This window comes from Numenius arquata, chromosome 3 (genome assembly GCF_964106895.1).
Source record: "Numenius arquata chromosome 3, bNumArq3.hap1.1, whole genome shotgun sequence".
Lineage (NCBI taxonomy): Eukaryota > Metazoa > Chordata > Aves > Charadriiformes > Scolopacidae > Numenius > Numenius arquata.
In genome coordinates, this window is record NC_133578.1 from 32,279,530 (window position 1) to 32,306,952 (window position 27,423).

Here is a 27,423-nt window from a genome sequence, read left to right on the forward strand (position 1 = left end):
GTAATTTGTCGAGGGGGTTGTAAATTCTGGTCCTGCCCTCCAATGTCCTTCTAGTCGCTTGTAGTTCAGAAGTATCTGCAAATTTATTAGGGCATTCCCTGTTTCATAGCTGCTTCTTTGTGTGTACATTAATATAAAACAGACCCCATTAACCAGCGGAAGTCCTAATCTTACTGAGTAACGTCTTACAGGATCAGATGCCACTTTATAGTTCTGTAAATCAGGATTAATTTTCTAAAATGAAAGGATTTTTATTAGAGTGTATGATGGTTATCAATGCATGCTGTGTATATCAGATACAGCACTTAATTACAGCACAGACAGAGATTCACTGGACTATTGCTCTGTGCCGTGGAGTGTCCAGGATGCCAGATGAAAGGCAGATCTCTCTGTGCTGCTGCACTGAAGCAGGAATATGAAAAAGTTGCTTAAACCAGCTGTGGTGCGTGTAGAGGTCCTTGCTCATGCTCACCTCGGCAAGGAAGAAAGAGAGGGGTAAGTCATCGTTTCATAAGTGATAAACTGAAGGAAGATAAACTTGCAACATTTCCGTTTCTCTCCTTTTTCTCTCTTTTTTTTTTTTTTAACTGGGTTGCTGTTGCTGCTGGTAGAGTCGGGTGAAGGCAGGATGTCAGCCATCTCCAGAAGATACGGGACTGCTGAACGGAGGAGATGTGTCAGTTTAGGTGGGCAGCTGCAGCCAGCATGAACCTGTTTGTTCCCCAGAGCATTTCCCCTGCACGCAGAAATGGCTTTAATTGTCTTTTTTTTTTTTTTTTCCCTTGTGGAATTCAGCACCTATGCAGTTGGTCAAAAAAATTGTTGGTGTGCTTGAAATGTGTTTGAAGACAAACGAGCTGGAAATGAAGCTTTCAGTAGGGCTGATGTTTTTTCAAGTGAGCTTCTCCCCTAACTGCTTTATTCTCAAATCACTAGTGAGAAGCAGACCCGTCACTGAGGTTGCTGTTGCTCTCCCCTGCTGCCAGCCGTTTTATTTCTTTTGAGGTTCGTAACCTCGTGCTGCCTGGCCACCTCTTAGCTGTGCTTCTGGTGGGGAGAAAGCGCAGGGCTCTTCTGAAGGCAGGTGGTGTAAGGTGGCACAGCACCTCTCGCTTGGGAGTTCACTTAAACTGATTTATACCAGCGGGAATTTGTGCCCCCGGGGATTTTACTCTCTGCCGCCTTCTTGTTCAGAAACACTGCCTTGGTGCCAGCCCTTCTTCCCTGCTCCTGCCAAGATGATAGAGGGATTATGGGGAGGTTAAAAAAAAAGGGAAAAAACAGGCAAAAGCTCTGGGAATCAAAATATCAATGTGACAAGAAGTACGCAAATGGATTTGTAGTGCAGCACTTGCTGCTGGGAATATATAAAAAGAATTGGATCCTTTTTTGGTACTGCCATTACAATCTCATGACCATTATTTAGTGGTGTCGTTGATATGTCTGTTGTGAGATATTACACAACACACAGTTTGTATCAAGACAAAACCCCAAGAAACTGAACAAACAAATTCAAGAGGACAAGAAAAATTCAGGATACCATTAGATCGATTATCCTCAATCTTTGTAGATATTCCAACAAATTTTATTATGCTGTCTGTGACAGACTTTTCTCCACTAAAATGGGTAACAAATGCTGTTGAATATAACAAATGTTATGCTACTATGTTTATTTTTGTCTCCTTTAAAAAATGCTTTCTTATTTTAATTAGTCTGCAGCATGCTGAGTCTTTGTCTCCACTTGATTAATGTAGCTTCAAGACAGATTTTATTAACTGATTTTCTGATATGATCTGTAGGCAGTTAAACACCTCCCCTTTCCCCCCAACCCCAAATGCCAAAACCCACCACTTAAATCAAGACCAGTGGACAGCCTCCAGCATTGAGAATGAAGGAAAGGACACTGGGCAAGATGAATTAAACTTGATTAGCTCTTTGCCTTTTTAGAAGCGATCTAAATTTAACATGCTATGAGTTATTTCAGTGCATTTAACTGATAAGTTTAACAAAACATAATGCACTCGCAGCGCATTTGGTATGTAGAGGAATTTCAGGATTCCAGGAACGGCAGGATGTAACCTTTGTTTCACCTGGAAACATAAGCAATTCTTGGGGCAGTTGATAGGCTTCATCATGAAAGATGGGAGGCAGCCAAAGTCTGGAGCCAAGCTAGCAGCCAGAAATAGATCTGCCGCGAGGCTTGTTTTGCACTGTCCGGAATGGCATATCAGAAATTGTGCAAACACAAATACCGGGCTTGATCCGGCATTGCACAAGCAGAATCAATCCTGGCTATTTTCCTTTTTAAGTATCATGAAACCTTGACTAAATAAACGTTGTGTTAAAGTTTCAGTATGTTGTAATACTTTTTTTCCCTGGATAGTTTTCATTTAACTTACAGTTTTCTTACTTTCTCACTTGTTTGAGATGCAAGGGTGTGTATTTGCAAATGAAGGTGTTCCAAGTGTTCATCATCCTAAGAGCTCCAGCTCCCCTGCTGCAGCGTCATGGAAATGGGGCAGCAGAGACAGGGGGAAAGGTTTAAATCTCTTAAAAAAGGCGAGTAGAGGAGGAGAAAGGGCCAGGCACAGAGAGGGCCAAAACATGAGGGTACAGAGGTTGGTGTGGAGGCAGGTGTGTGAATCAGGTTTATTCTCATTACTTCACGAGCAGCGTGCTTATGGGAAAGTGAACTGAAGTATATTCTGGTTTGCACATCACTTACTAAATGATTAATTGTGACTATGTTTAATTATAGAATCAGATCTATTGTCTTCTCTGTCTGGCCGGAGACAGTTTTGTGGGTGGGATGTAAGCGAAAGCTGCTGGGGTCCTGTTGGCTGGGAGCAGAGCCTATGGGAGCCCAGCCTGGGCATTCCACTCCCAAGCCCAGTTTGCCATTGCAAAGGCCTAACTGGTATGGAGGGGAAATCATGGAATCAAGAATGGTTTGGGTTAGAGGGGACCTTAAAGATCATCTAGTTCCAACCCCTCCTGCCATGGGCAGGGACAGCTTTCCACTAGACCAGGTTACTCAAAGCCCCATCCAACCTGGTCTTGAACACCTACAGGGATCGTCTAAAGTAATCTAAAAGCAGGTGATGCAGGATGTGTTGTGACAGCCCTGCTCCCTTTTCAGGTTCGAGCCATGCTCTAAGCAGTTTGTGTTATCCTTTTCCAAATAGAATGTAAGCAATGTTCAACAAAGAGCCTTAATGGAGGGTGTTTCTCAGAGTGTCATTGGACAATCCTGTTTCAGGCATGTTTACTGCTACTACTTCAACCCTTTGCGAGTGATCATACTTTTTTTTCCTTCCCCTAATGATGTACAATAGCTGTAATGAAGGAGAACTTGTAGTTTTGGAAAAAGCACTTGTTCACCTAAAGCTGGTTTCATTTTTCCATTCTCAGAAGGGTGATGCAGAAGGGTGTTTTGTTAGGCCTGAATTTCCAGCCTATAAACTTGATCAGTGCTGGATACCAGGCAACCAGCTGAATTCAGCCGGAGGGGTGGGAGTGCTCCCAGGATGGTGGCCCTCCCCTGGGCCACGCTGCCCGGAGGCTTTGCCATCTGTGCAACCTGCCTGGCAGTCCAGCAGAGTAAGGTTGGAGCTGCTCAATTCCTGTAGCTGTTTGGTAGCTTGTGATTAATAGTCATCCAGCTAGCAAGGTATACCAGTGATTAAACTCAGGTTTTATTAACGTCACCATCAATGGCAATATTTGATGATCATGTTAAAATCACCATATTCCTACTATTTCTTCATCAAGTATTTCTGGAAACATTCAAGTCTTCATTTGTGAAGCCACGATGGGAAAGTGCATGCTGAGTGCATGCTTAAGTGGGAACTACCTACAGACCATGTTAGCATAACATGAATTATTCAGACATTTGTGAACGATTACTTAAAATCCGGAACCACTAATGCGTTACTGGGCAGAGAGGGAGAAAGCACAGAATACAAAACCAGCATTGTTTGTAACGCACTGAATGTCTTTGCAGACATCCTCGCCTGATGCTGTTCAGTACTTGTCCCTTAGGACCATAGACCATAGACTGGTAGCCGTAGGTGTGCACTGGGGTATTTTTGCATTTGGTCACTGAGCAATTTTTTGTGTTTTGATGAAGTTCCCATTCACGATTTGAATCAACAGATCGGAGGGACAGGCTCTCAGGCACTGAGGCTGTGGGCAGGTTCAGGACATGCTGGGTTGTCCAGGCAAGAGCAGACATGCCCCTCCAGCTCCTATATCTTTAATAAGTTTAAGTATAAAGTTGCTCTTGATGCTAAACATATGCTCTAGTGTCATGGTTTATATGTACATTTTTCCTAATCTCAGGAGAGTGTAACAGCAAATGAAGCAGTGGTTGATTCTCCACTGCTCCCGCAGTGTGTTCCCTGCGTGCCCGGCATCATCGACGCTGAAGTCCTTTTTATGCATTATGGATGAATGCAACCTGAGGTTTCGGAGAAACTAAATAGAAGGAGGCTGTTATAAATGTCATGGAGAGAAATGGGGAGCCGTTACAGGAAAAACTAACACTTCTTGCAGTGAAACTTAAATTCCCAGCGTATCCCTCTAAGCAACTTAGAGCCCAGCGTGGCAGCAAGTTACAGTCATTGGTCTGGGGAGAGTGTCAGAGCACAGTTCTTTTGTGTCCTTTAACACTAGCTTAAAAACAACATGAAGGTCTCTCAAAGTTTGTAAGTGACATCTACCCAGAATTTTTCCTACTTTTGGGAGTGTTGATCTGTGTTTTGTTGAATACCTCTGTGTGTCATGTAAGTTTGTTGGTCCTTGAGCATGGAAACACAGTGGAAGCAATTGAAATAAGTAGCAATGTGTAGGCATACATGCTGTCCTTTCTGCAGTGGATTATGTGCAGTCCTTATAAATAATTGGACTAGTCTGCAGAAAATGGAAGGACATAAGAAGATAGAATTAAATTAATTGAAAAATTTTTTCCTGCTGTATTTGAAATCTGTAGTGTACAGTGTATTTATTGATCTGGTCAGTATAAATGTCCTAGGTAAGTACACTTGCTCACTTAACAATGCTGTGAGTTTGCCGTAGTGCTTCCGGAGGACCAGTATACACCCTATTTACAGATTTGATTCTCTCCACTGGCCTTTCAGTGGCTTACGCAAGTATTCATTAAGAGTCACTTGGTAAAAATCTGTAATTGCTCTGAAACACCCCTTAGCAACCATCCAAGGACATTCTTCTCCAAATACCAGCTCTGTGAAAAGTACTTTGCTGTCAGCAACCAGTATATGGAAATTGCAATAACAGAAACGCAATCTTTGAAATAGCAAATTAAGAGTAAATTTCTCTTTGTATTTACCCATCAATTAATTCCTAAAACACATTAAAAGGCTAACCCCTGATGCAAGTGACATAGACTGCAATGCCGGTTAAAAAATGATTAGTGTTAAACAATTTCTGTACACGGAACTATATAAATAAAAGAGAAATACACTCTAAGAATTAAGAGAAATCCAGTTTATGACTACTCACTTATACAGACTTATAAACTAAAACAGCATTTCAGATATTCGCATGTTGAATGTTCAGAGGGAGAAAGTCTTAAATTAAAATTAGGAAGAGGAGTAGTCTTTGTGCTGTGAGCAGTGGAAGGAAATAGATGTACATGATGCGATGTTGCAGACAACCTTGTAATCTTGATTAATGGGAGTACCTGCAGAAAAAAAGAGGTGTTTGGCAAAACACTGACAAAATCAATACCACTTCCAAATGTTTATGTGTCTCGCTACTTTGTCTTGCCAGTTAAAGGGAAATGAGTACATGGACATATCCAAGTGTTTAGTCTAGCAACTTGATGTAATGCAATTAGAACAAGTAAAAGATCAATATATAACTTTTCACTCATAAGACAAAATGATAGTAAATCAGCATGGGAATCGATCATCCTTTCCCTGTCTGCCTCCAGCTCCTGTCAAATGAAAATCTGGCTTAAATAAGTCCTTGTTAGTGAGTCAGGATATCTAAAATCAAGACAAAATATTTAATATATGTCACAGCTACTTGACGAAAACACTGAGTGGTTTGCTAGGAGCTTCAGCACCCACTTCGGACACAGTAATTAAAATGATACTTGAGACAGGTCACTTAAATACTTCATCTCATCTGGGGTCCCGAGTCCTGTGAATGCCGCTCGGTAATAGTGTTGGCTTTCTTCTGGACTGTCAGATCTATGGAGGAGAATTTCCCAAGGCTGGATTTTTTCTGCCAGTGTGGTTTGTTGGCGCTGTGGAAGCCAGCTGAAGCATGGGACGTTCTTCCGTGTGGGTTTAAGCTCTCCATTGCTGAAATAATCATTGTGCCTTCAATTCGATGAGCTAATTTTACATAATGAAGTCCAGCTTGTGATTGCCCCATCTGCAGTAAAGATGGGGATGTGTTCCAACATTGGAAGATGTCTGCAGATAAAAATTTTATTTTTACTGTAGCGCTCATTACAGCACAAAGTAAAGAACACTCTAATAAAACTTGTTGATGAGTTTCGTACTTCTAATAGTAACTCTGCAGAAAATGTAACATGGAAAGGTCTTTGTTAGCTGCTGGTGTGTATTGTCAGAAAAAATATGTGAACACTCCCAACTGAAACTCTCTTTAAGAATTTGGATGCTCCAGAGAGTTGAGCCGATAAAACAGTTGTTCATCATTCCCAAACCTGCACCCTTGCTTAATTCTAATAGTAGTTATACATAAACTGCTCTGTGCTTTCTTTTTTTTTTCTTTCTTCATTCCGAGTGTTTTACAACTTCCGAATTTGAAGAGTTTTAAAGGAAAATATTTTTGTTAATGAAATAACCTGTTGATGATGTTGTCACAGGTTTTAGAAATTATTTCCAAAAATATATTGTATCCTTCCTTGATAATTAGGAAGTGTCATTATCTGCCCTTCAGGAATTAAAAAAAAAAAAGAAAAAAAGAAAGAAGTTCTTTAAAGTTGAAGTCATTCATGCATGAACATGATTATCCCTGAAGATTAAGAAGGTAATCTGTTCAGGTCACTGGACATCCATCATCAACACGTACGTAACTGCACAAGCTCCATTTCATCACTGTCAGCTGCTGAATGGAGCAATACTTTTTCCATCGTGCCGATGGGTTCAGATGCATATTCTCAGCTCTGACCTCAAATTGCAGCAACAACACTGCAATGTGCTTCTGACATATTTTTCCTGAACAGGTCATTATACGTGACTGTGCATCTTACACAGAAACATGTCTTGACATGTGGTAAAAATTCCTTAACAAAAAAAAATCCGTAACAATATGTGCTTCTCACTTCAAAACTATACCTTTGAAATTAAGTAAAATCATGAAATAGTAAATTAGAAAAATGGCCAATTGGAGAAAGCTGCACAGCAGTGACTCAGGATGGTTATTAACCTGTACTGGTTTTATCTGTTCTTTCCGATTCACAGGCTCTGAGAGTTCACTGTTATCTCTGTCTCTTGCTGTTACAGTTAGCAGTGATAGATTCTATTGTAATTAATTTACAAATAGTAAATTTAATGGAAAAAAGGGCTGAAGGACTAAGGCCTTTGCAAACAGGTATATGGCAGCTATCTCCTGTTAGCAAAGGTTATCTGTATCAGCAGTGTGAGATTTATAACCTGCTTCGGAGACACAAGAAATAACGGGTTTTTATGTAAGGAACTGCATGTGGCTATGACTAGTGGTATGGTGGACAAAAACTGAGATGAGCATATATAACATATATAAATATCTCAAGAACACATTATTATTCTCAATTTGCTTTCTGTGTTAAGCAGCTGATGCTAATTAAAAAGGTCAAGCATTTCCTGTAAAACCAGGTGTCTGATTCAGATTTCTGGCAGGGGGAGGAAGGGTCAAACTCTCTTATTGTGGACTTCCCTCTTTTTTTAATGTAATGATGCACAGTACTTTACTCTCTCCCTATTGAAACAAAAACGTCACCTGTAAAAGTATTTGAACTTTTAAAGAAAATCCAATTGATTTGAAGTTTGTTGAGTTTTTCTCTTGGTTACGGTACTTCTGTCTGTAGTCTCAGCTTACACCTCAACAGAGCCTCCCTGATACTTTTTGTTGGGTGCTGGGTGTACCTGTAAGTGGGTTTGGAGACTAACCCAAGCTGCTGGGGATATTTGTTGCTTGGCCACTGGGTTGTGTGGCTATTCATCTTGAAATTGCGGAATTCTCTGCTTTCCTGTTTATTTTGTTATTTAAATATTATGATAAATGTACATGCAAATGAAAATATTTTGGTGCGAGCATTCTAATTTCATAAACATTGGCTGGTTCTTCATAGCTGTTAGTGTTAGGTTTGTGCCAGGTGTAGGAAATACTAATTTTTATTAGTGTGCTCATGAGCGTAAGATTACAGAATTGCTTTAAACATTTTCTTTTGGTAGAGAAAAATGCAGAAATGAGACCATCACTCAGCTAAATTCTGAATTGTTTTGAGTTTGGCAGATGAGGGAGAAAGGAACAGACTCTGAGGTCTGGTGTTTGCATCCTCTGGTGGGGAATTAGTCTCTTGCCGATCTGATGGGGGCTGAGAAGGAAGCATGCTAAATGGTTCAAGTGAAATGCAATTTTTTTTTTCCTATCTTTTTCAAACATCCACTACAATACATACGACTGCAGATAGTTGTGATAAAAGATGCTACTTTAGTCCTTTTTCCATCGGAGGAGTGGCAAGAATGAAATTCCAGTGTGAATCTTTCTCAAGGACATAAGGGATTAATATGTCTTAAAATAGATACCATCGACTTAGTGATGTATTTTCCACATTTAAATATGATGAATTTTGCAGTGAAAAGATTGGGACAAAATGGTATTTTCTCTGTTCTTCCAGCTTGTTTGTGAATTTTGAGATAACCTGTTTACAAGATAGTTAAGTTCTGCAGAGTCTTAAGAACTGTTGCGGTTTTATGAGCTTAAGTAGTCATGCATGCTTCCATTTTGCAGGGGTATTTTAAATTCTGGTGGCTGCATAGCACCACAAACTCCTGTTTGCTAGTAGGACTGTGGAGCAGCCTGGAGGTGGACAGTGAGCTCAGGGGGGCACACAATGCCTTCAGGAAGGGTGAAGGTGGAAGTGGGGCCACTACCTGTTTCAGCTATGTCCTTCAGGGGATAGATGTCTTTGTAATTCGTCTTTTTCTGAGTCTCCAGCAGCAAGGTTTTTGTTCTTTTAATTCAGCAGATTGTGTTCTGCCAGGTTGGTTAATAGCTCGGATATTTGCTGCTGGGGGTCCAGAGCAAACCTAGGCAGAAGGACCGAAATTGCCAGCTCTGGACGTGTAACGGAGCATATGCAGCGCTCCCTCCCACCGACGGGCAGTGACGTCAGCATTGCCAGCGGAATGAGCGTGGCATATTGTTTCTCCCGTACGCCTGATTATTTATTTATGCATTCCTATTCATAATAGCATAATAACAGACTTGAAACAATAAGATAATTATTTTGCTTCTTGGGTGGTTAAAATTAACCGTGCTCGTTGCATATTTATTCAGTAAAAAGACACAAGATGTTTAGTAATCGCCCAGAAATTCATTATCTGCATAATGTTCTGTTTCTAAATGTGTATTGCATGACCATTAATCTGTGCCAACAGCAAGCATGCAGCAATATCTGATGTAATTAGTTTTTCCCTTACATGCCAAGGAGAACATCTGGGCTAATTGCGTGTTGTTGACAAAAGTTGCCATTCCAATGGGGGTCCCTGTTTGTGCACACACGCTCATTAGACGTACAAACATACTAATGATTTCAGTTTATCCTCAAGCAAACCGATGGTTCTTGCTGATGAGATACTCTTGGTGATTTGTTACTGGGGTCATACAATGTCTGTGAGCAGCATTAGTAAATGTTAGCAGGAATAATATGGTCTCCTTTTAAACAGAAAACAAACAAACCTCTAATGCTGCTTCTTCTGTTTTATTTTTCCAGCCACCGCTGGTCCAAGCGATTTTCAGTGGCGATCCAGAAGAGATACGGATGTTGATCTACAAAACTGAGGATGTCAATGCTTTGGTATGTGACTTGGCATGTTATGGTGCCTGTGATACTTAACCATCATGCTTATGGACTGTTGCAATGACAGTGTTAATCATGTCCTTAGTAATTAACACGTAACAGAATGGAAATTATTTGGAAGTTAGAGATTTGGGGCTTCAGTGGAATCCTAATTAGTAGCCTGATATATAATTATCTCCAGCAGGTGACTTTAAATTTTTTCAGTGTATGGTAATTATTCCAAATGTGCAGGTCAGTCAGGGACATTGTTTTCTCTCTTAGTGTGAAAATGAATGAAAACAGCTGAAAGCTGCATATTTTTACTCTCTGTAGAGTTTCCTTTTATGAAGAGTCTGCAGATCAGGAGCTGTTATTTAGTGTTTGACTGTACTTGAAATAAAGTTTCCCTATAGGTCTCAGCAGTGAGGGTAAGGAAGCAGTATCTTGGCCATGATTTGCCCACAAAGGAATTACTGTTCTGCAGATTGGCTTATTCTAGCCAGAATAATGCTAAGCAGCTGTAAACAAGTAGCAGTTAAGTGTTTTGGCAGTGAAAAAAAAAATCTCCGTTTAAGCTTGCTCTTTTAGCAGAAGTCAAGGGTTTTTTTTTTTCCCCTCTTTGATTTTAACTTAAATCCATGCTGTTAGAAATGAACCCTGCCAGTCCTGACTACAACCTGGGGCCTCTGAAAGTAGTGAGAATGTAAAGCAGAAGCAGAATGGTGATTTCCAGGTGTTTCCTGGGCTTTTCAATCAACCTTCCTTTTCTTCATGTCTTTCTCTGACATAAAGCCATCAGTTTATTCATAGCTAACTCCAGCAGTTTGTCTGGTGTAGTCTTGGCACTGCAGCTTCTGCAGGGAGTGGAGTCCAACCGTCTGGTTCAGAGCTGCAGAAAGGAAATGGAGAAGCAACCCTAGAGATCTGGTTAACCAGGGCTCCGTTTCATTTGCTGTCAAGTGGAAGGAAAGACTTGCTGCTGTTTTAAACGGGGAATCTGATCGAAGACGACCTTGATGTTAGGCTTTCCCTGTGATTATCAGTACCTGGTTGTTTTCTTGAAATCAGTTCCTAAACGTGCTTCTTTAAAGCGTCCTCTCCCTTGAGTTTCCTCCTTACTTGTGTTCCCTGACGGTCTTAAAGAAACAAAGAAGAAAATCAAACCCAAGCAAACAAAGAAAAAACCCAACCTAGAAGATAGTCCTAAAATTTCATCTGTATTTCATGATGGTTTTTCAAAATAACATTTCCTGTAGAAGGTTATTGTAGACTTCTCAAATATTTTTATATTCTTTGGCTACAGGTGTGGTAGTGATTGATGGTTGCTAGAGAGATGCTCTCAACTGTCAGGTGTGATATTAAATGAAATAAAATATATTTTATAGATGAGTACCATACTACTTAATAGGAAAAGTCATTGAACTTGAATGGTCTTGCCCAGAATCCTGTTTAAGATACTGAGTGTGCACCCAAGAATGCTTTGCCTGAACAGCTATTTTTTTCAGGAGGAAAAATAAAGCTGTTCTTTGGAGTAAATAGAAAAATACCAGTCAACATGAATTCTGAAGATTGTGTTCTGGATAGCGATTGCAGACAAGTGTCAGATGCTTAAAATGTCACTAAAGAACGATCAAAAGATAGCATTTTCCCCTCCTTTTGCTGTGACCTGGCAATTTGCACTGCATGCTTACGTTTCTATTTTAAGGGTGTTTTTAATTACTTCCATGTTAGTGTTTCTCTTGGTTGCTCACGTGCGAGGAAACTCTGACACTGCTTGGCAGCGATTTGTCCTTTGTTGATCGTTTTGGTGAGCTGTGTTAATATGGGAGTAGTTCAAATATAGGTAGGACAGAGAAATAAAATAAAACTCTGGGTTTTTTTCAGCAAGCTTTGGGGAGTTCTAAAGCTTTACAAATTGTGTTTTGGAATCTGCAGCAAGAGGGGTATTTGGAAGGAAGAAGAAAAAAGCACATGGAGAAACTATGCAAAATTAGGGTTATATATGCATACTTCCTAAGAGAACATTAATCCCAGAGGAAAGAGTTTAGAGGAAATCGGAAGTTTAGAAGGCTACTTTTTTTTTCTGGTCTGGTAAAATAATGAGTATCTTTTTAAGATAAGAAGTGTATGTTGATGGAAATGGCTACGTTCTGGATGCTGCTATAATTGTGACTTCTATTTCGCACTGAAGTGAAAGCTGTAACTGTTTGGCTTAAAAGTGTGGTTTTGGTTCATTCTGCCACTCTAATGGTCACTTTGACCTCTCCAGTTCCTAACTATGCTTTGGAGGGACACGATGCCGCTTTTGCACCCTGAGGGCATGGCCAGTGTTGTACTTGGCTGGCTGTGAGCGATTCCCTACCACTGAGTACTGAATATGCACTATTTCCACAGGAAATGTGGTCTGCCTGTGGGCAATGTTCGGCAGCCTGTTTTCCTAGGGCATTTGGGATAATGGGTAGGACCATCCAGACCACCAGATTAGTTTCAGGTAGACATCCTCTGCACTTGCCATTTGGTACATTTAGAAATACTAGGGTGATCTTGCTATGTGTGTGTAGGTGGGGATTTTTTGGGGTGCTATTTTTACTTTGGGAAGGGTGTGAGAGAATGACCCCCAGTATCTAGGGATTGTACTGGATCTAGTGGTAACTTCTGGTTAGCTGGGATTTGTAATACATGCAGCTGTGCAGCACCTTATGCCTGCAGAGTCCAGTTCTTATGTGCGATGTCATGGTTTATCTGCTTAACCAAAACCCTTCCTGTAAAATTTCCATTTTCATCTCAGTCTTAGAGTTTAGTTTCCCTTTAAAATATTCAAAGTCAAACAAAAAAGGCAAAACCCCTTCCAGTATTTCTCCCCATAGTTGACGAGATGTTTGCAAGCCAAACCAGACATTTCTTTCCCTCTGTGTTTAATTTTTATCCCCTAATCCTGCATTTTCTCTTGGATAGAACCCTGAAAACCAAAATCTATGCAAAACAGAGTATCGTCTATTGAATTTGTATTTTTGGGAAAGTAAATAATATACTCCTTCAACCCATCAGCGAGACTGTTGAAGGCAACATCAGCTTTCCCAAAACTTAGTTGGTTGTGTTTCTGCTGTTGGAGCATGGTTGCTGCTATGGTCCTCCGGGCTTGATCCATATAGCCTCTTTGCTCGATGCTCTGCCAGCTGGAAAAGGTGCTGCTTCTCAGTGCTTGTTGGTGTCTAGAGCCGCTTGTGCGAATGCTCCCCCACCCACTTCTGCCAAGACGAGGTAGGTTAGGGAGAGGTAATGGTTTAGCTCAATTTGGCTTGTTTTCATTAAAGCAGAGCTGCAGAGCCAGCAGATCTAGGTGGGCTGCAGTGACTCCTGATGGGCCAGGCTGGCCGTGGGCTCGAGCCATGTTGAGGTGGAGTGACCGTGGGCATCACCTGCCTGTTTCTAGCTGCAGAGCAAGTCTGCAGAGGAAGAGACAGTGGCACTAGCAGAGATTGCAAGGCTTTACATGCAGGGACATGTGTTTTGAGGGTGGTTTATTACAGGATAAGGAGGGCAGAAGGAAGTCCTTATGGAGAGACATGGTCCTTATGGAAAAGAGAGTCCTTCTTTTCCTCATTATCTTACTTGGTAAGGCATAGAGTTGCAGGACTGCCTTTGTTAGGAGGATTCAGGCTTTATCCAGGTCCTCACACACACATACACACAAGTTATATATATTTCCGTAATACTGCTAAGCATGCTTTTTGAAGTGGTATGAGTGCCTGTGGATACAAGTGCACACACGTTTAGGATTGTGAGTCTGAAAGGCTTTGCATGCTTGGGATAGCTAATGTGAAAAACAGCTTGTTGTTCAGTTTGGGGTGACGTGCTTGACTTGGGACTAAGAGAGACCGTAATGTGGTATTTCAGTGATCTTGGGAACCAGACCCTCTCTTGCTCTCATCCAAGGAATGATGGTTTTCTTTTTGGCACTATGAAGTCTTGCAGGAGGATAAAGCTATCCTGGAAGTAAATGCTCCTCTTCTAGATGTAGTTCGGCTGTGCCGGAAAGTCTTCTGGAGGATTTAGTCAAGAAATTTGGAAGGCTTCTGCTTTGACGCAGTATGACAGTTTGGTGCTAGGTAATAGCTGTGTTTTCAGTGGGTATTTAGCCTCCTGTAGTGCTGTTTGATATGCTGTTAAATTAAGTGGGAAGTGATAGAGAATTTTCTTTTTTCTGCAGCAGGAAATTATGTACAATTCTCAGTTATGTGAGGAAATTGAATATGAAATTGCATTGATTTTTGCGATGCAAATTAACCAACATGAGTTTTATTTAGAATAAATATTTTTTCTTTTAGAAAACATATTTTTTTATATTTTATAAAGATGATGTTTGAACTGTGAAGAAGATTCTGCTGGAGTTTACTGAGAGTCTGAAATAGTCTGAGCTGCTTTGTACAGCATGCTAGTATACTAGTGGGTACTAAGTTATATATATAGCTGTGCTGGTGACTCACGTTATCAGGTCCGCAAAGTTTGAGACAGTTAAGGATGTACAGGCCATTAAAAGCTCATGGCAGGGTTTGTCTGTAGCTGCTTTTTCTTCAAAGGCAGCAACGTCAGCCTGAAATACCTGAATTTTCTAAATCTGCTTTCCCCTTCAACTCACAAGTGATGTACGCTCCCATGCCATCAACACTCCCTCCCCAAAGTCAATATTGCATTTATAAAAACAGAGGAGTTATTTAAGTTTATCTTTTAGGCCTTACATTGGAAACTTGCTGCTATGAACATTAAAATATTTCCATTAATTAGATAACAGTTTATACAGTCTCAATTTAGGATTAGTAATTAATTTTAAAAGTTATCTTTTTTCTAGCATGAAAAGTACTGTTAGCCTTATGGAAGGAAAATGTTTCATGGGCGAGAGAGGGAAAATATTTTTTCTTGTCTCTAGAGGATCGAAGTATTTGCCTCTTCCACCTCGTGGGCACTTGACAATTAAAGACTCAGCCCAGAAGAATCTTGGTTTCTGAGGGTGAACTGAAGACTGTTGGGATGAGAGGTGCTAGAACCAGGGTCTGCATTTTCAGACAGGAATTTCTGTACTTGGTAACAGCAGAAGAAAGCACCAGGCATAAGTTACACAGCTTGACTTTCACCTCCCAGCTGGTGCTCACAGTTAAGCATTTCAATTTGCTTTGTGAATTACAGGCTTTAATAAAAGAATCTGTGAGAGGAAGGAAATCCTGAAGTGGCAGAGATTTGCTCTGTACAGCAGCAGCTTTTGGCTCTGAACAGTTGTAAATAGCCCAAGAAGTTGCTGCTCATTTACTTTTAGCCTCTTCAGTAGTTCCTAACCAGGCCCCAATATTTAATTTTCCTGAAGTCAAGTTGTATCTGAATGTTTGCTTTTTTTAATGGTGCCATTTATTCTGTGCTATTTAAATAAGGGGTACTCAGATGTAACAACAGTAACTGGAGTAAATGAACAGGTTTGTTTCTGTTATTGTTTTGGTTAGTCTTGAATCAATGGAAGTTGCAGCCATTCACGTGCCTCTGATATAGTTTAGTTTATTCTGCCACGCAGGCAGATCCGCTGGCTGCTCCAAGGTGGTGGGAAACCAAGCAATTCTTACCAATGAAATTTCATTAACTCAGTTTCTGTGGTGCATTAACTCCTTCTGTGCTGAACTATTCCTGTCGGCTGCTCAGGCAGTTTGGTGACAAAAGAGGATACAAACATTTGTTTTCTGTAAGAGTTGCACTTCATATTTTAATAGTAAATAACTCTGTCCCAAACCTTTTCTGATCTGAACAGCGGCAGTTGATATAAATGTTCAAATGCATTATCTCCTTTAAGATGTAGGCTGTGTTGAGGACAAACTGTTGGCCTTTTTTTAATGTGCCTGATTATTTTACATACGTTGATACGATTCATCCAAGCCACTGTTTGGCTAATCTTTACGTCCTCCAGGGCTCTGATCCAATAAAGCACTTAAGGACTAGCCTAACTTTAAGCCTGTGAGGGGCCTTATCAGTGTCATTGTGATCACTTGCACAGTTTAAGCGTGTGCTGAGTGTTTTTCTTGCTGAGGCATTCTGTCCTCGATTGCCTGTTTGTTAAGTTCTTGATTTCCTTTATTTTTACTTTAAAAAAAAAAAAATGCGTACAGATAATGTTAACATGCAGCAGCATCTTTTCTGTGAGCTAATGTAAGTCACTAATACAGTTTTGGGGAGAGAGTGCTCATTTCATCTCGGCATGATTTTCTAGCCATTGTTTAGCTTATCTACTGTCTCTTACTGACCTTTTGTTCCTCTGAGAACTGCACTTGAAGCAGGTCTGATTATTTGTCCTAATGCTATTTGTAATCCTGTTTCCATTTCTTTCCCCCACCTCCTTTCCTTGCCTCGATAATGTATGTTCAGGTTTGGGGTACTGCCAGACCTTTCCCTGAAATGACAAGTTTTCTTTTTATTCCTCTTTCTCTGTTGGTAGCCTTCAGTTTTTAGATCGTTATTAACTTACTCATTTGTACTGCTCCTACTACCATCATGCCACAAGGACCTCAGTGGCTGAATAGACGTTAGTGCACGGGCCAGAGACCAAGGCAGCGAGCTGTTCAAGTGGTGTGGAAGCGGTACAGGGCTTTGAGGAGGAGGCAGGGAGTGTGGTTGCGCGCCCCGGTTCCCCTCGTGCAGAGCGTAAACAGGAACTTGAGGATGTTCCTCCGTGGAGTTGCTCAACTGCTCGCTCAGCTGCAGGCGTTGTGTCCGGATTTCTCACCCCCTAGACTCCTGAAAACGTTGCCCGGAGGGCTTTTTTGTGTGGTTTTAATTTTTTGCATCACGCATCGGGTTTTGTCGTCGGCTAGTTCATGTGAGGGTGAACTCTGGTTGTGATAAATGGAGACATTTCAGGAGTTTTTTTCCTCTTGGAGAAATTAAGCTTGAATTCGCTTGTGTGACCAAACCCATCTTTCTCTGAAGACTTGATTCTCCCTTAATTTGATAGGATTGTACATTGATTTCAAAAAGTGAAAGCTGAGAATACTTACAGGGAGTTATTCCTGTTACAGAAGGATAAAAATTCTACTTTTTTGTCTCATGTCCTTCCCTCCCTCAATTACCAAATTTACAGTTTAGTATAAAATATTGCTTATAATCAATACAGCGCTGAACAGTCTTGGTTCTTTGATAGAGAAAATTGGTTGGTCTTGTGTTGTTAGCGTTCTGCTTCAAACTGCTCTGTTCTGTTGCCAAACTTGGCTGCGTTACAAGAAGCTGCTGCAAAATTTATCACTGACAGGTACGATAGCTATTACAAATACTACATTGTGCTAGAAATTCATGCATTAAAAAGAACAAGCTGAAAAAAACAAAACAAAACAAAAACTGATTCTAGTTTTGTACAAATATTTGATCAGTCTTGGCATATTTTTTGCCATGCATAGCCTTAGGATAGGTAATATGAAACAATACTTAAAAAAGGTCTCGTATGCTCTCATGTAGCCTGTAAAAGCTAGCCCGTGGTGGATTATGTTTTAGGAACTGAGCATATGAGAGAATCCAGCTTGTGATTTCGGTTCCTGAGCGGAAACTGCTGGACAGACACTGCTTAATATTGTTTTAATTTGCCTACCATATGAGGAGGTGAAGTTCTGTACGATATTTTTCCCTCTGACCTGTGGCAACCAGGGTGTCATGGAATCTGTTTTTGATCATGTAATCTGTTTTTCGAGTGTTTTCTGTGCATGCTCGGTATGTAAGATCAAAACACACCGCAGCAGAATTCGAGGACGACATACATCATGTGTGTTTGGAGAAACATACAAATGTAAAAATTAAATGTAACTTTTTCTGGTGACCAGTGGCTCTGTGCCTCTCAGTGCTGGAAAACAATCTTCAGCATTAGCATGACAAATGGTTCTGCCGCCCTGATTTGTCCACATTTGTAGCATACTTTGAAGATAGTCCAAAATAGCTTGCGGTTGATGACCTCTTGGGCATGTTAAAAATGATATTTTACTTGACAGGCTCAGAGATTTGTTTCAGGGAGAGTGTGTAAATACTGGTAGGGTTTCTGTGGTGGTATCGTTTGCAGGAGGTGTTGAATCTGCTGCCAGCTTACTGTATTTAATGCTGGTAGGTTGTAATTTGATAAGTTTGATTGATAAGTCTCTTAGAACTTCTTTGTAATAGTGGTTGAGAAATGGAAATGAAATACATTTAGGACTGGAAACAGGGATGGAATAGCATGATTAACGGTATTAGCAGTTCTTGTGATTTTTGTGGCTCATATTATAGTGTTTAGCAGTTTCTTTTAAAGGCCTGTGTTCTAGAATAATCTGAATAAAGCAATAAAAGTAAGGATTTTTCGTAAACATTATATTTACACCCCTTGAAGTTAGAAAGGAAAATCCTGGAAATGTGACTCCCTAAGGCTGAAAATTACAGAAGTCAAATAAAAGTAGATATATTTCAGAAGTTGTATATGTCATTATTAGCAGTTCTTCTGAGTTTGAAGACACGGGCCTGACTGGTAATATTTTCTTTATGTGCGTTTAAAGGTCAGTCAAGGTGTACAAGCCCATTTTGGGCTGCTGTAGGCAACCAGGCTAAATGGTGTACAAGAACCATTGTAGACCAAGAGGATCGCATCTTGTCCTTGTGTGTGGTTCCAAACCATCCTCCAGAGATACCCTCCTGGAGAGTCCAGTGTTATATTGTTGATGCAAACTGAAGCATCTGAATTATGTCGCTGCAATACTTAGAGTGGAAAAATGTTCCCCAAAGAGACCCAAGGATGGCGTCTTTCCTCATTTTAGATTTGATTTGATCTACCTGTAAAGAGGATATCAGAGTAAAGACAGTGTCTCTGCAAGGTCTGGTTGAACCAAGTGATAAAAAAGTTGAGGATTATTGGGAGAGTATTGTTCAGACCTTGAATTTTGTTCTGTCACTGATTGAGATTACATTTCTAATTATAAAAAAAAATACATGTAGGAAAATAAACACCATATACAAATCCATTGCTCTTTATAAACACTAACACTTGCAGTTATTGACTGTGTTTTTTAACTGGACAATCTCTGGTTTTGTAGGATGCCGAGAAACGAACTCCTCTTCATGTTGCGTCATTCCTGGGGGATGCAGACATCATTGAGCTTCTCATTTTGTCAGGTAAGATAGTGTCCCTCACTGTTTTTAACTAGTAAATTAGTTAATTTTAAAGCTACAAGCAATACCCAGTGGAGCATATGTGAGTCAGCTTTGGGCAGTGCCTATTTCTGAGTTTCGTAGAGCTGATTGCAGTTGTTGCAATCTTAGAAAATATATTTAAATTTGGTGATACAATTTGGTGATACAATATTTTAATTTGGTGATATGTGCACTGTGACTGAGCGGAATTAATAAGCAAAGCAAAAACTTCTGAAGCATTCAAACTGACAATATTTGTGGATTCAGAAACTTGCTGAAGTACATACTTGAAATGTGGGTTCATGTCCTGGAGTACAAGCTAAGAATTCCTGTTAAGAAAAAAATATTATAGAATAATAGCAAAAAAGTTATGAATGACTTTGAATGAATTGTAACTGGTATTTACATTAGAAACATAATTCTAACAGTCAGAAATTTGATTTGGAGAATAGAAACTGTGCAGTAGGATGTATCTAAACAAATGTAAACCCAGGAACTTGCAAATCAGACGTAGAACAACTGGTGTTTTTTTGGAACTCATCTATACTAACAAATACTTTTGAAATGTCTTGTCCGTAGTCCTTAAAAAAAGGACTTTTCCGTAGTCCGCAGTCCTTAAAAAAAGAGAAATTTGTTAAAAAAGAAAAAAAAAAGTTTGTCTAAACATTATATCTTCTTAGCATAGAAAGGTATGTATGTGTATATATATTTATGTATGTTTGCACACACAATATGTATTTTATACTTGTACACTATCTTAAGGTACTTTAGTCAAAACCAAAGCATATTAAACACTATTTGTAAATGCGTACAATTCTCCCTTAAAAAGCATAAATCTCTTTGTATATTAGTTCAATATGCTGTGCTTTGTTGGGGCATTGCCAAAAAGCTCATCCTGTATGTTGTCATCAATTGTCTTAGAATGAGAAATCATGAACAAAAGCAGCAGTTCACATGTGTATATATGGAGCCTGATACAGCTTTGGCCATATGTGCTCAAAATACTTCTATTTATTGTGTGTGGGTGTGGCATAAAGACTGAAGTACAGTTTTAACATTGGACTAAGAGCCATTTTAATCCCTCATGCTGACTCTGCTAATATAATTTCCCTGGATTTTTTTTTCCCAGCTTAAAGTAGGAGTATAACGCTAACCTACCTTTTCAGAAATGCTGTGAAGAAAAATAAAAAAATATTTTCGAACTGTTGTAGTGACAAAAAACATGATCAAAATATGTCAGACCAAAGCATAAAACAGATGTCTCTCAAGAAGTACACATAATTCATGGCAAGCTCCTGGATGTGCTTGCAGATTTCAAAGGCAGTGTTTTTCTAAACTGGAGAACTGTAAGAGTAAATCTTATGGTGGTTTAAGAATGTGGGACTGGAAGGAACTTTATGTTACAAACATCTAACACTTTACAAGCAACCTTGCTGTATGATTGGATTCACAAATTATTAGATTCCCTTTTCAAATGGGTCGCGCATTTTTTTAGAAAATTATTTCAGAACTATCAGTCCTGTGATTGCAAGGCACCTTCTGATTTCCAGCCTTGAATCCTAGAATAATTCAGTCTGGAAGGGAGTTCTAGAGGTTACCTGATCCGTCCCCCTGCTTAGAGCACCAGCCAATTTCAAAGGTAGATCAGGCTGCTAATGGGTGCGTGCAGACTACACGAACGTATTTGCTTGGATTGCCAGCCTAACCACACCTGGAGAAGGCAGGAAATGAGAATTGAGTTCGCTGTAGCTGTGCATTTCCTCTGTACGTTTTTGGGAGCATTTTGAGTTGTCTCATTGCTTAATGAGACTAACTAGTTGGACATACATCGTACATCAGATCTTTCTGCTCTAACCCCGATGCCAGCAGAAAGATTTAAATGAACGTTCCTCCACTGACAGGTTATGCCTGGGTGGGTTTTCAGTATTCTTTTCTTCATTGGGATATAAGAGTTAATAAACTTGATCTGTACGTGTGTTCTTGCCGGGTATGTTGTTTGTCACATACTGTTGTTCCATTGTGGTGTTGGAAGATTGCAGGAGCCTTTTTTTCAAGTTTTGCAAGTAACAACACAGGCAATATCCACATAAAGGTGAAGCTGTTCCGCCTGTTTCTCCCCTGAATCTCAACATCATCAAGAAATGTCCTGGTGAACATTCTTGTTTTCTGTCATGTTCCTAATGAGGGAAGGAGACTTTCTGGTGTTCTGGGATGCTTAGTTCCAGCATTTCACCACCAAAATGTCATCCACGGGCTATAGTGTTTGTCTGGGCAACAGCATAAAATGCAGTTGAGATATCTCAGGCTTTTTTATATATCCAAGTGAGCGTGAAAAGCTTATAGTGTGGGCTTCTAAAAATCGGACTTTGTGTCAGTGGGACTGTGTTGGGGTTCAGTCCGCAGGAACTGTGTGGATCTTTCCCAAATAGCTCAGTATGAGCAAAATTAATCTTGTGTTGCATGTCCTACCTGTTCACTGTCCTTTAGTCTCTGATGTATCATTACTCATGGTGAGCATCAATACTTGTATCCAGGAGCAGGTCTGGAGTTTTACGAGATTTGGAGGAGCAGATTTATGGGTTATTATAAACACCTCTTTATTATTGAGATCTCTCCATGAACTACGCTCCAAAGACAAGAGCAGCATCTTCCCTGTGCTTCACCTCTTCATTCAGTAAACTGCATTAGTTACAGTGTTTCATAAAAGATTAATCTGATCACGAAATTCAGTTACATAAGGGGAAAACCTTTGTTGTCTGACTTAAAATGAGAGGGTGTTTTCACAGAGAGAAAGCACAAAAATGCTTGCTGTTGGCATCAAACAATAATATTCTTGGTATGAGTAGAAGCTAGGAGTAGCAGCAACCCATTGTGTTTTGTACAGGGCTCAGGAGATTAAATGAGATACCCACATTCTGAGGTTTGTGGCCCATGAACTGGTGGCAGCAAGAATAAATGTAGCATCTAATGAATAGAACTTCTGCCCAGGTGGTTGGAGACACACCAGAAATGGCTTTCTAGGTAGCCACTGAAATGGAGTCTGTCTGGAATTGATACAGGAGAGAGGGTGCCAGATGCCTCAACTGGTACGAATCACCCTGGCCCATTAAATGTCAAGAGCTAGGTATGTTTACATCAGCTCAAAGGTCTCTGATCCATAATCATATGGTTCAAAGTGGGGAAATGTGCCGTGTGGTTTGGTTTTTCTAGGCTACGTGAAAGCACAGAGCTTTGAGCACTTCTCCACCTTTTCTGTCAAGAGTTAGAAGGACCAGGGTAACCACCTCACATAAATGAAGCTCTGTGTGATGACACAGTCATGGATATGCAAGAATTGTCTGGGCAAATACAAGCTCTGTTCTCATTTACGCTGGTGCCTCTCCTGGGCTTTGAGCTGGTGCCCGAGGGCATAATGTCCCTTACTCCTTGTTCCCCATGCAGGAGCTTGCTAGCTTGGCAATATTATCATCCCTTACTATTTCAGAAGGCTCTGAGTTTCTTGGCAAGGAATTTATGTACTGGGGGTATGCATGAAATATTGACATCCATCCTTCATAAAATGCACAATAGCTGAGGAAAAGGACAAAGCCCGGCATGCTTTGGAAGGGTTCCTGGTAAGCTCTGCCACACAGATTTGGAAGTGAGACTGTGACAAGCGCAGAAGGTTCTGGGCCATCCCTGTCGTGTAGGCAGCAGGGGAAGGCGCTTTGTAACCTAAACGCACATTCAGGGCTTCCTCTTTTACGGCAGGCTAAAGAATAGGCAGGTTGGAGAGGCAGCCTTGTCTCTGCCTTTCCCATGGCTTTGACACTACTGTCCTTGGGGATTAGGAGTATCCCCTTTGGGTAAAAGTTTCGAGAATGTCCCAGGACTGTGTCCTCTCTGTTTCATGAGTGACCCAGGACCTGTGTGCTCTCACCTGATGGGATCCCTAGGCAACTTGCCTCTGAGGAGATCCTGCTTAACCTTCTGTTTCTGCCATGTGGGTGTTCCCAGGCTCTTCGGTCCATCTGTTCACATCTAGCACGGTGTTGTGTTACTCATGTTGTGGGTCCCAGTTCCATCTATCAGGTGGTGCTGCTCTGTTGTTATATTTTATTTGTGCTGGTCTTTGCTTTGTATTGTGTGTCGGGGGGGGTGGTGTGTGGGGCAGGACAGTCCTTATATTTTTGTGTGTCCATTGCTGTGTCTCAGAGCAGGAGTTGGAAAGGTGCACGTTAATGGTGTCATTAATAGGTTAAAGAGTAGAGTTTCCTTCATCTGTCGACCATCCCTAAATTCAGAGGGTTAGACTGAGGAATCTAGATTTATTGGAGACCTGTGGATTTGGCAGATGTGCTGGATGGAAAATTGTACTTTGGTTAGGATAAAGAGATGTTAACTTTATTCCTGAAAGCCAGAATTGGATTGTTTATTTCAGATCTCAAAGAACAGAGGCGATTTCAGATTTATTTCCTCTTTTGGCAGAAATATTTGAGAGTGAAAGATGGCAAAGATTACAAAACAGCCATATTAAAGAAGAGTGGATTACAGAAAGTTTCCTTTCTGTTGATTTTATCCATAACATTATATGTTATGTTGTCTACTTCAGCCTCACAGAGCAAATTGAACAGCCAAGCCTTTCCTCCAGGCCCACGGGTATGAGCCCTCTCAGGGGCAGAGTGCAGAGGATGGGGCTGAGAAAAGGCTTTTCTTTGGAAAAGGGTTTTTTAAAGTGGATATTTTTGGGGGGCTGTGGGTGTGGGGCGTGGGTGCTGTGGCTACCTGAAAGGATTTTAAGGGAAATCTTTAAAGCATCTTGTCTTTTCAAGGAAGACTGTACTATGAAGGACACCGTATATACCAATTTGTGTTATCAGCCTTCTTTGTCCTTATTAATACACAGATTAATTCAAGGACTCTTGCAGGAAGTGTATTGAAACATGGTTAAGATACTTGGTCTAGACTGAAAAGAGGGACACTGAATTTCTGGGTGACTTTGAGGAAGTATTGTGGGATGCACTTGAAAAATTAAGCTTCTGATTTTTGGACACAGTTTTAGATGCATTAGCATGTTGTAGATCACTTTGTAGAGCTGGATTTCTGTGTTACTCAGTGCTTTCAAAGAGCTGTCCCTGAGGCTGTCACATCATGGAAACTCAAGTTCGTGAAGTGTAGAGGACACCTTTGAAAACATGAGAATTGCTCCCTGGGTGTCCCTGCTTGATCTCTTTAAAAATGGCTGATATTTTCTGTCCCTGGAGGAGTGCATCAGTGGTTGTGAAGTTTATTCATTGTCATTAACCATTGCCAGCAAGGAACTGCTGGGAACCTAAAAGCTCAATTTTGGTGAAGGAAATGGGAGGTATGGAGGGAAACGTTTTGAAACGTCTCTTCAGACAATGTGCACCTCAGTAAATGGACAACAGCAGCTCCTCTAACAGGCAACAGCTGAATTGTGCAGCTCTTTAAAAACAGAAATCACAAACACATTCAGCTGATGCATTGAATTTGATACGTAAGAGCAATTTCACTTTGTCACATAAAGCACAAAGAGGTAAAGGGATGTAGAAAGCAGCTGAGGAAGAAAAGGCCGATAGCATGCTGTGTATTATTTTATTTATACTGCTATTGTTTTGCTTTTATTATTTTCTTTAGCTGTTTTCTTGGCAACTATTTCAGTTTCTCAAAGAGTAAGTGGATCAGTGAAAGGCATGAATAGCTACTGATGGAGACACTTCCCTAGGTTTTCTAATCATCTTCATATTCACAAATGCCACTGGAGTTGTTGAATACTGAGCAATGATAGGTTTGTCACCCTTTGCTACTCCACACATAAGCCTTTCTGATTTGCAACCATCTGCTTGGAGGAGTTACTGAAAGGGTAGAAATAAACCAAAAGAAACCTTAGGTAAGAACATAAGGCAAAAAGCCAAGGCAAATGCAAAATTAATTTCTCAACCCCAAGAGATGGTATTTGGTAGCAATCATTAGGAATTCATCTAGGCAGTTTGCGTACCCATGACTCCTATCAGGCTTAAACAGTATAATATGTAAGGTGCCTTGGAGTCCTGTCTGTCAGCTTGCTGATGGTGGACGAGGTTGTTGCCTTAGGTGTCTCTAGAGCCTAGGGCACTGTAGGCAAAGGGCAGGATACTAACCTCTATCAACCGTAATGGCCTTCTCGGGAAGACAAAAGAAGCTAACAGCTTCCTTGCTTAGACAGATTAATTAGAAAACCCATTGAAACTGATGTCTTTTCTAAAAGAGGTTTTTCCAGAGGGCAGGGTTCTGAGATGAGTTCGGAGGATTGCCACTAATTGTTGCAGGAGTTCTGAAAGTGGCTTTCTTGCAGTCAAATAATTATATCCCAGCTTGTGGAAATATGAAAGAACTTGTTTCTTCTCTGATTATCTAGCAGAATTCCCAGTAATCACTGTGATTCAGAGACAAGCACCTTAATATTCCTGAGAAATGGCTCTCGGAAAGTACTTCTGATTCAGAGAGTGTGATTTATTCATTATGGGATTTTGTATGCACTTAAGTTACAGTGCAAAAATGAAGCTTAAGAATCCCTTTGTTCATGAAGTTCAGAGGCTCATCCAGGCTATGTGCATGACACTTGTGCTTCTCTAAAATTTTTCTGCGCGTGCTAGTCTTCTCAGACAAACCTGAGAGGTACAGCATTTTCGGGTTAAGCCCTTTTTAAAGTTGGTTTCTCCAGTCCTTTTCACTAGATTTCCTTTCAGGGGTATCACATCAGTGAATAGCTTTTAATATTTCTTTCAGCCAAATCTGTTTTATCACACAAACGTACAGGACCCTTTTTTTTTTTTTTTTTCTGTCTGCAGTCAGCCAGCACCGCTGTACTTGTTAAATATCCTTCTTTATCCTTTGTTCTGGCAAGCGAGCCCAAACCCATCCTCTTGCCCAGCTGTCTTTGTCGGAGTGCACATTAGCGCTGAGCCACACAGAAGGCAAACGGATAGTCTCCTTCATCCCTCTTCTTCTGACGTTTGCTGAATAACACCCACAGAAGCTCAGGTAGTAAGTGCCCAGTTTCCTCCTCAACCTGAGCGTTTCCTGGTCCTGTTTTCTTGATCACAGTAAGATTTGCAAAGCAGGGAAGCAGTTATATGGTTCAGTGGTCTGCCTGGTGGAGCTGGAAACAAGAGGTGGTTGTTCAGGCTCATTCCCTTCATTATGTCTGCAGACAGCAGCAGTGTTCTAAGCAAAGGGTTGCCTTTTTTTCCCCCAACTGTATCAGTTAATCTAAAAAAAAAATGCATATACATAGACATACATACCTAGATATGTAATCCCCTACAACAAATCTTGCTTCTTTTGTGTCCTGTAAACAAAGATATTCCTGATAATAGTCTGACCTGTCCGGTTCCTTTCTTTCTGAGTCACACTTCAGCTCTTATCTAACTGGGATCTGGAAATGCATTTCCAAGGTGAACAGTGTGCCTGGAGAGTCGTGGGGAGCGCTGAGAGTTCCACATTCGGCTCAGCTCTTTTTACTAGGAGAGAGTTGGGCAAGGCTTTCGCTGTCGCACCCAAGGCATGGACGTAACCTCTGCTGTTTACTTGCAGGCGCTCGTGTTAATGCCAAGGACAATATGTGGCTGACTCCTCTCCATCGAGCAGTTGCTTCAAGAAGTGAAGTGAGTAAGATTTGATTATCCTGCTTTTGCACGTAAACTACACGCTGGGGGTAGAAGCAAACCATTGAGAGCTGTAGTACGTACCACGGTGACACAAACAGGGAAAGTATTTTCTGTGTGCAGGACCTTCAGCATCGCAGCTGGAGGCCAGCTTTTACATGTTAGTTATAGCTGCTTTTGAGCTTTAATGTGGTTGATTTTTGCCTTGTGGAATGCTTTATGTTACCATAGCAAGTCATATTGAGCAACCATGAGCTGGAGTGGGTGACCAGGACTGCAGTGGTCTACAGTGGCCACATCATCTTCTAGTGGTGAAATAACGAGGAATAAATCCATACGGATGTGTGCACTCTGTGTGTGTGCCAGAAGGGAGTAGATGTGTATGTGATCCAACACGTATTACCACGTCGTTTGTTTTGGTTAATTGCATTTCAAGGCATCCATTAGGTTTTCTGTTAATGCATTTGATTCATGCAAAAAGGAGGGTTAGCCCATATTTCTTCTGTTGACAAGTAAAAATCTTCAGGCATGATGTCGTACTTCTTCCATTGCTCTCTCAAAAAG

At 40.7% G+C, this 27,423-nt stretch overlaps 1 protein-coding gene across 1 annotated transcript in view; it reads left to right on the forward strand.

Moving 5' to 3' along the window:
• ANKRD44 (ankyrin repeat domain 44) overlaps positions 1 to 27,423 on the forward strand; it is a 149,576-nt gene that overhangs the window by 55,414 nt on the left and 66,739 nt on the right. Inside the window, exons 2-4 of the mRNA XM_074145392.1 lie at positions 9,974 to 10,057; positions 19,117 to 19,195; positions 26,789 to 26,859. Coding sequence (XP_074001493.1) covers positions 9,974 to 10,057; positions 19,117 to 19,195; positions 26,789 to 26,859 — 234 coding nt within the window. The remainder of the gene's footprint in view (positions 1 to 9,973; positions 10,058 to 19,116; positions 19,196 to 26,788; positions 26,860 to 27,423) is intronic.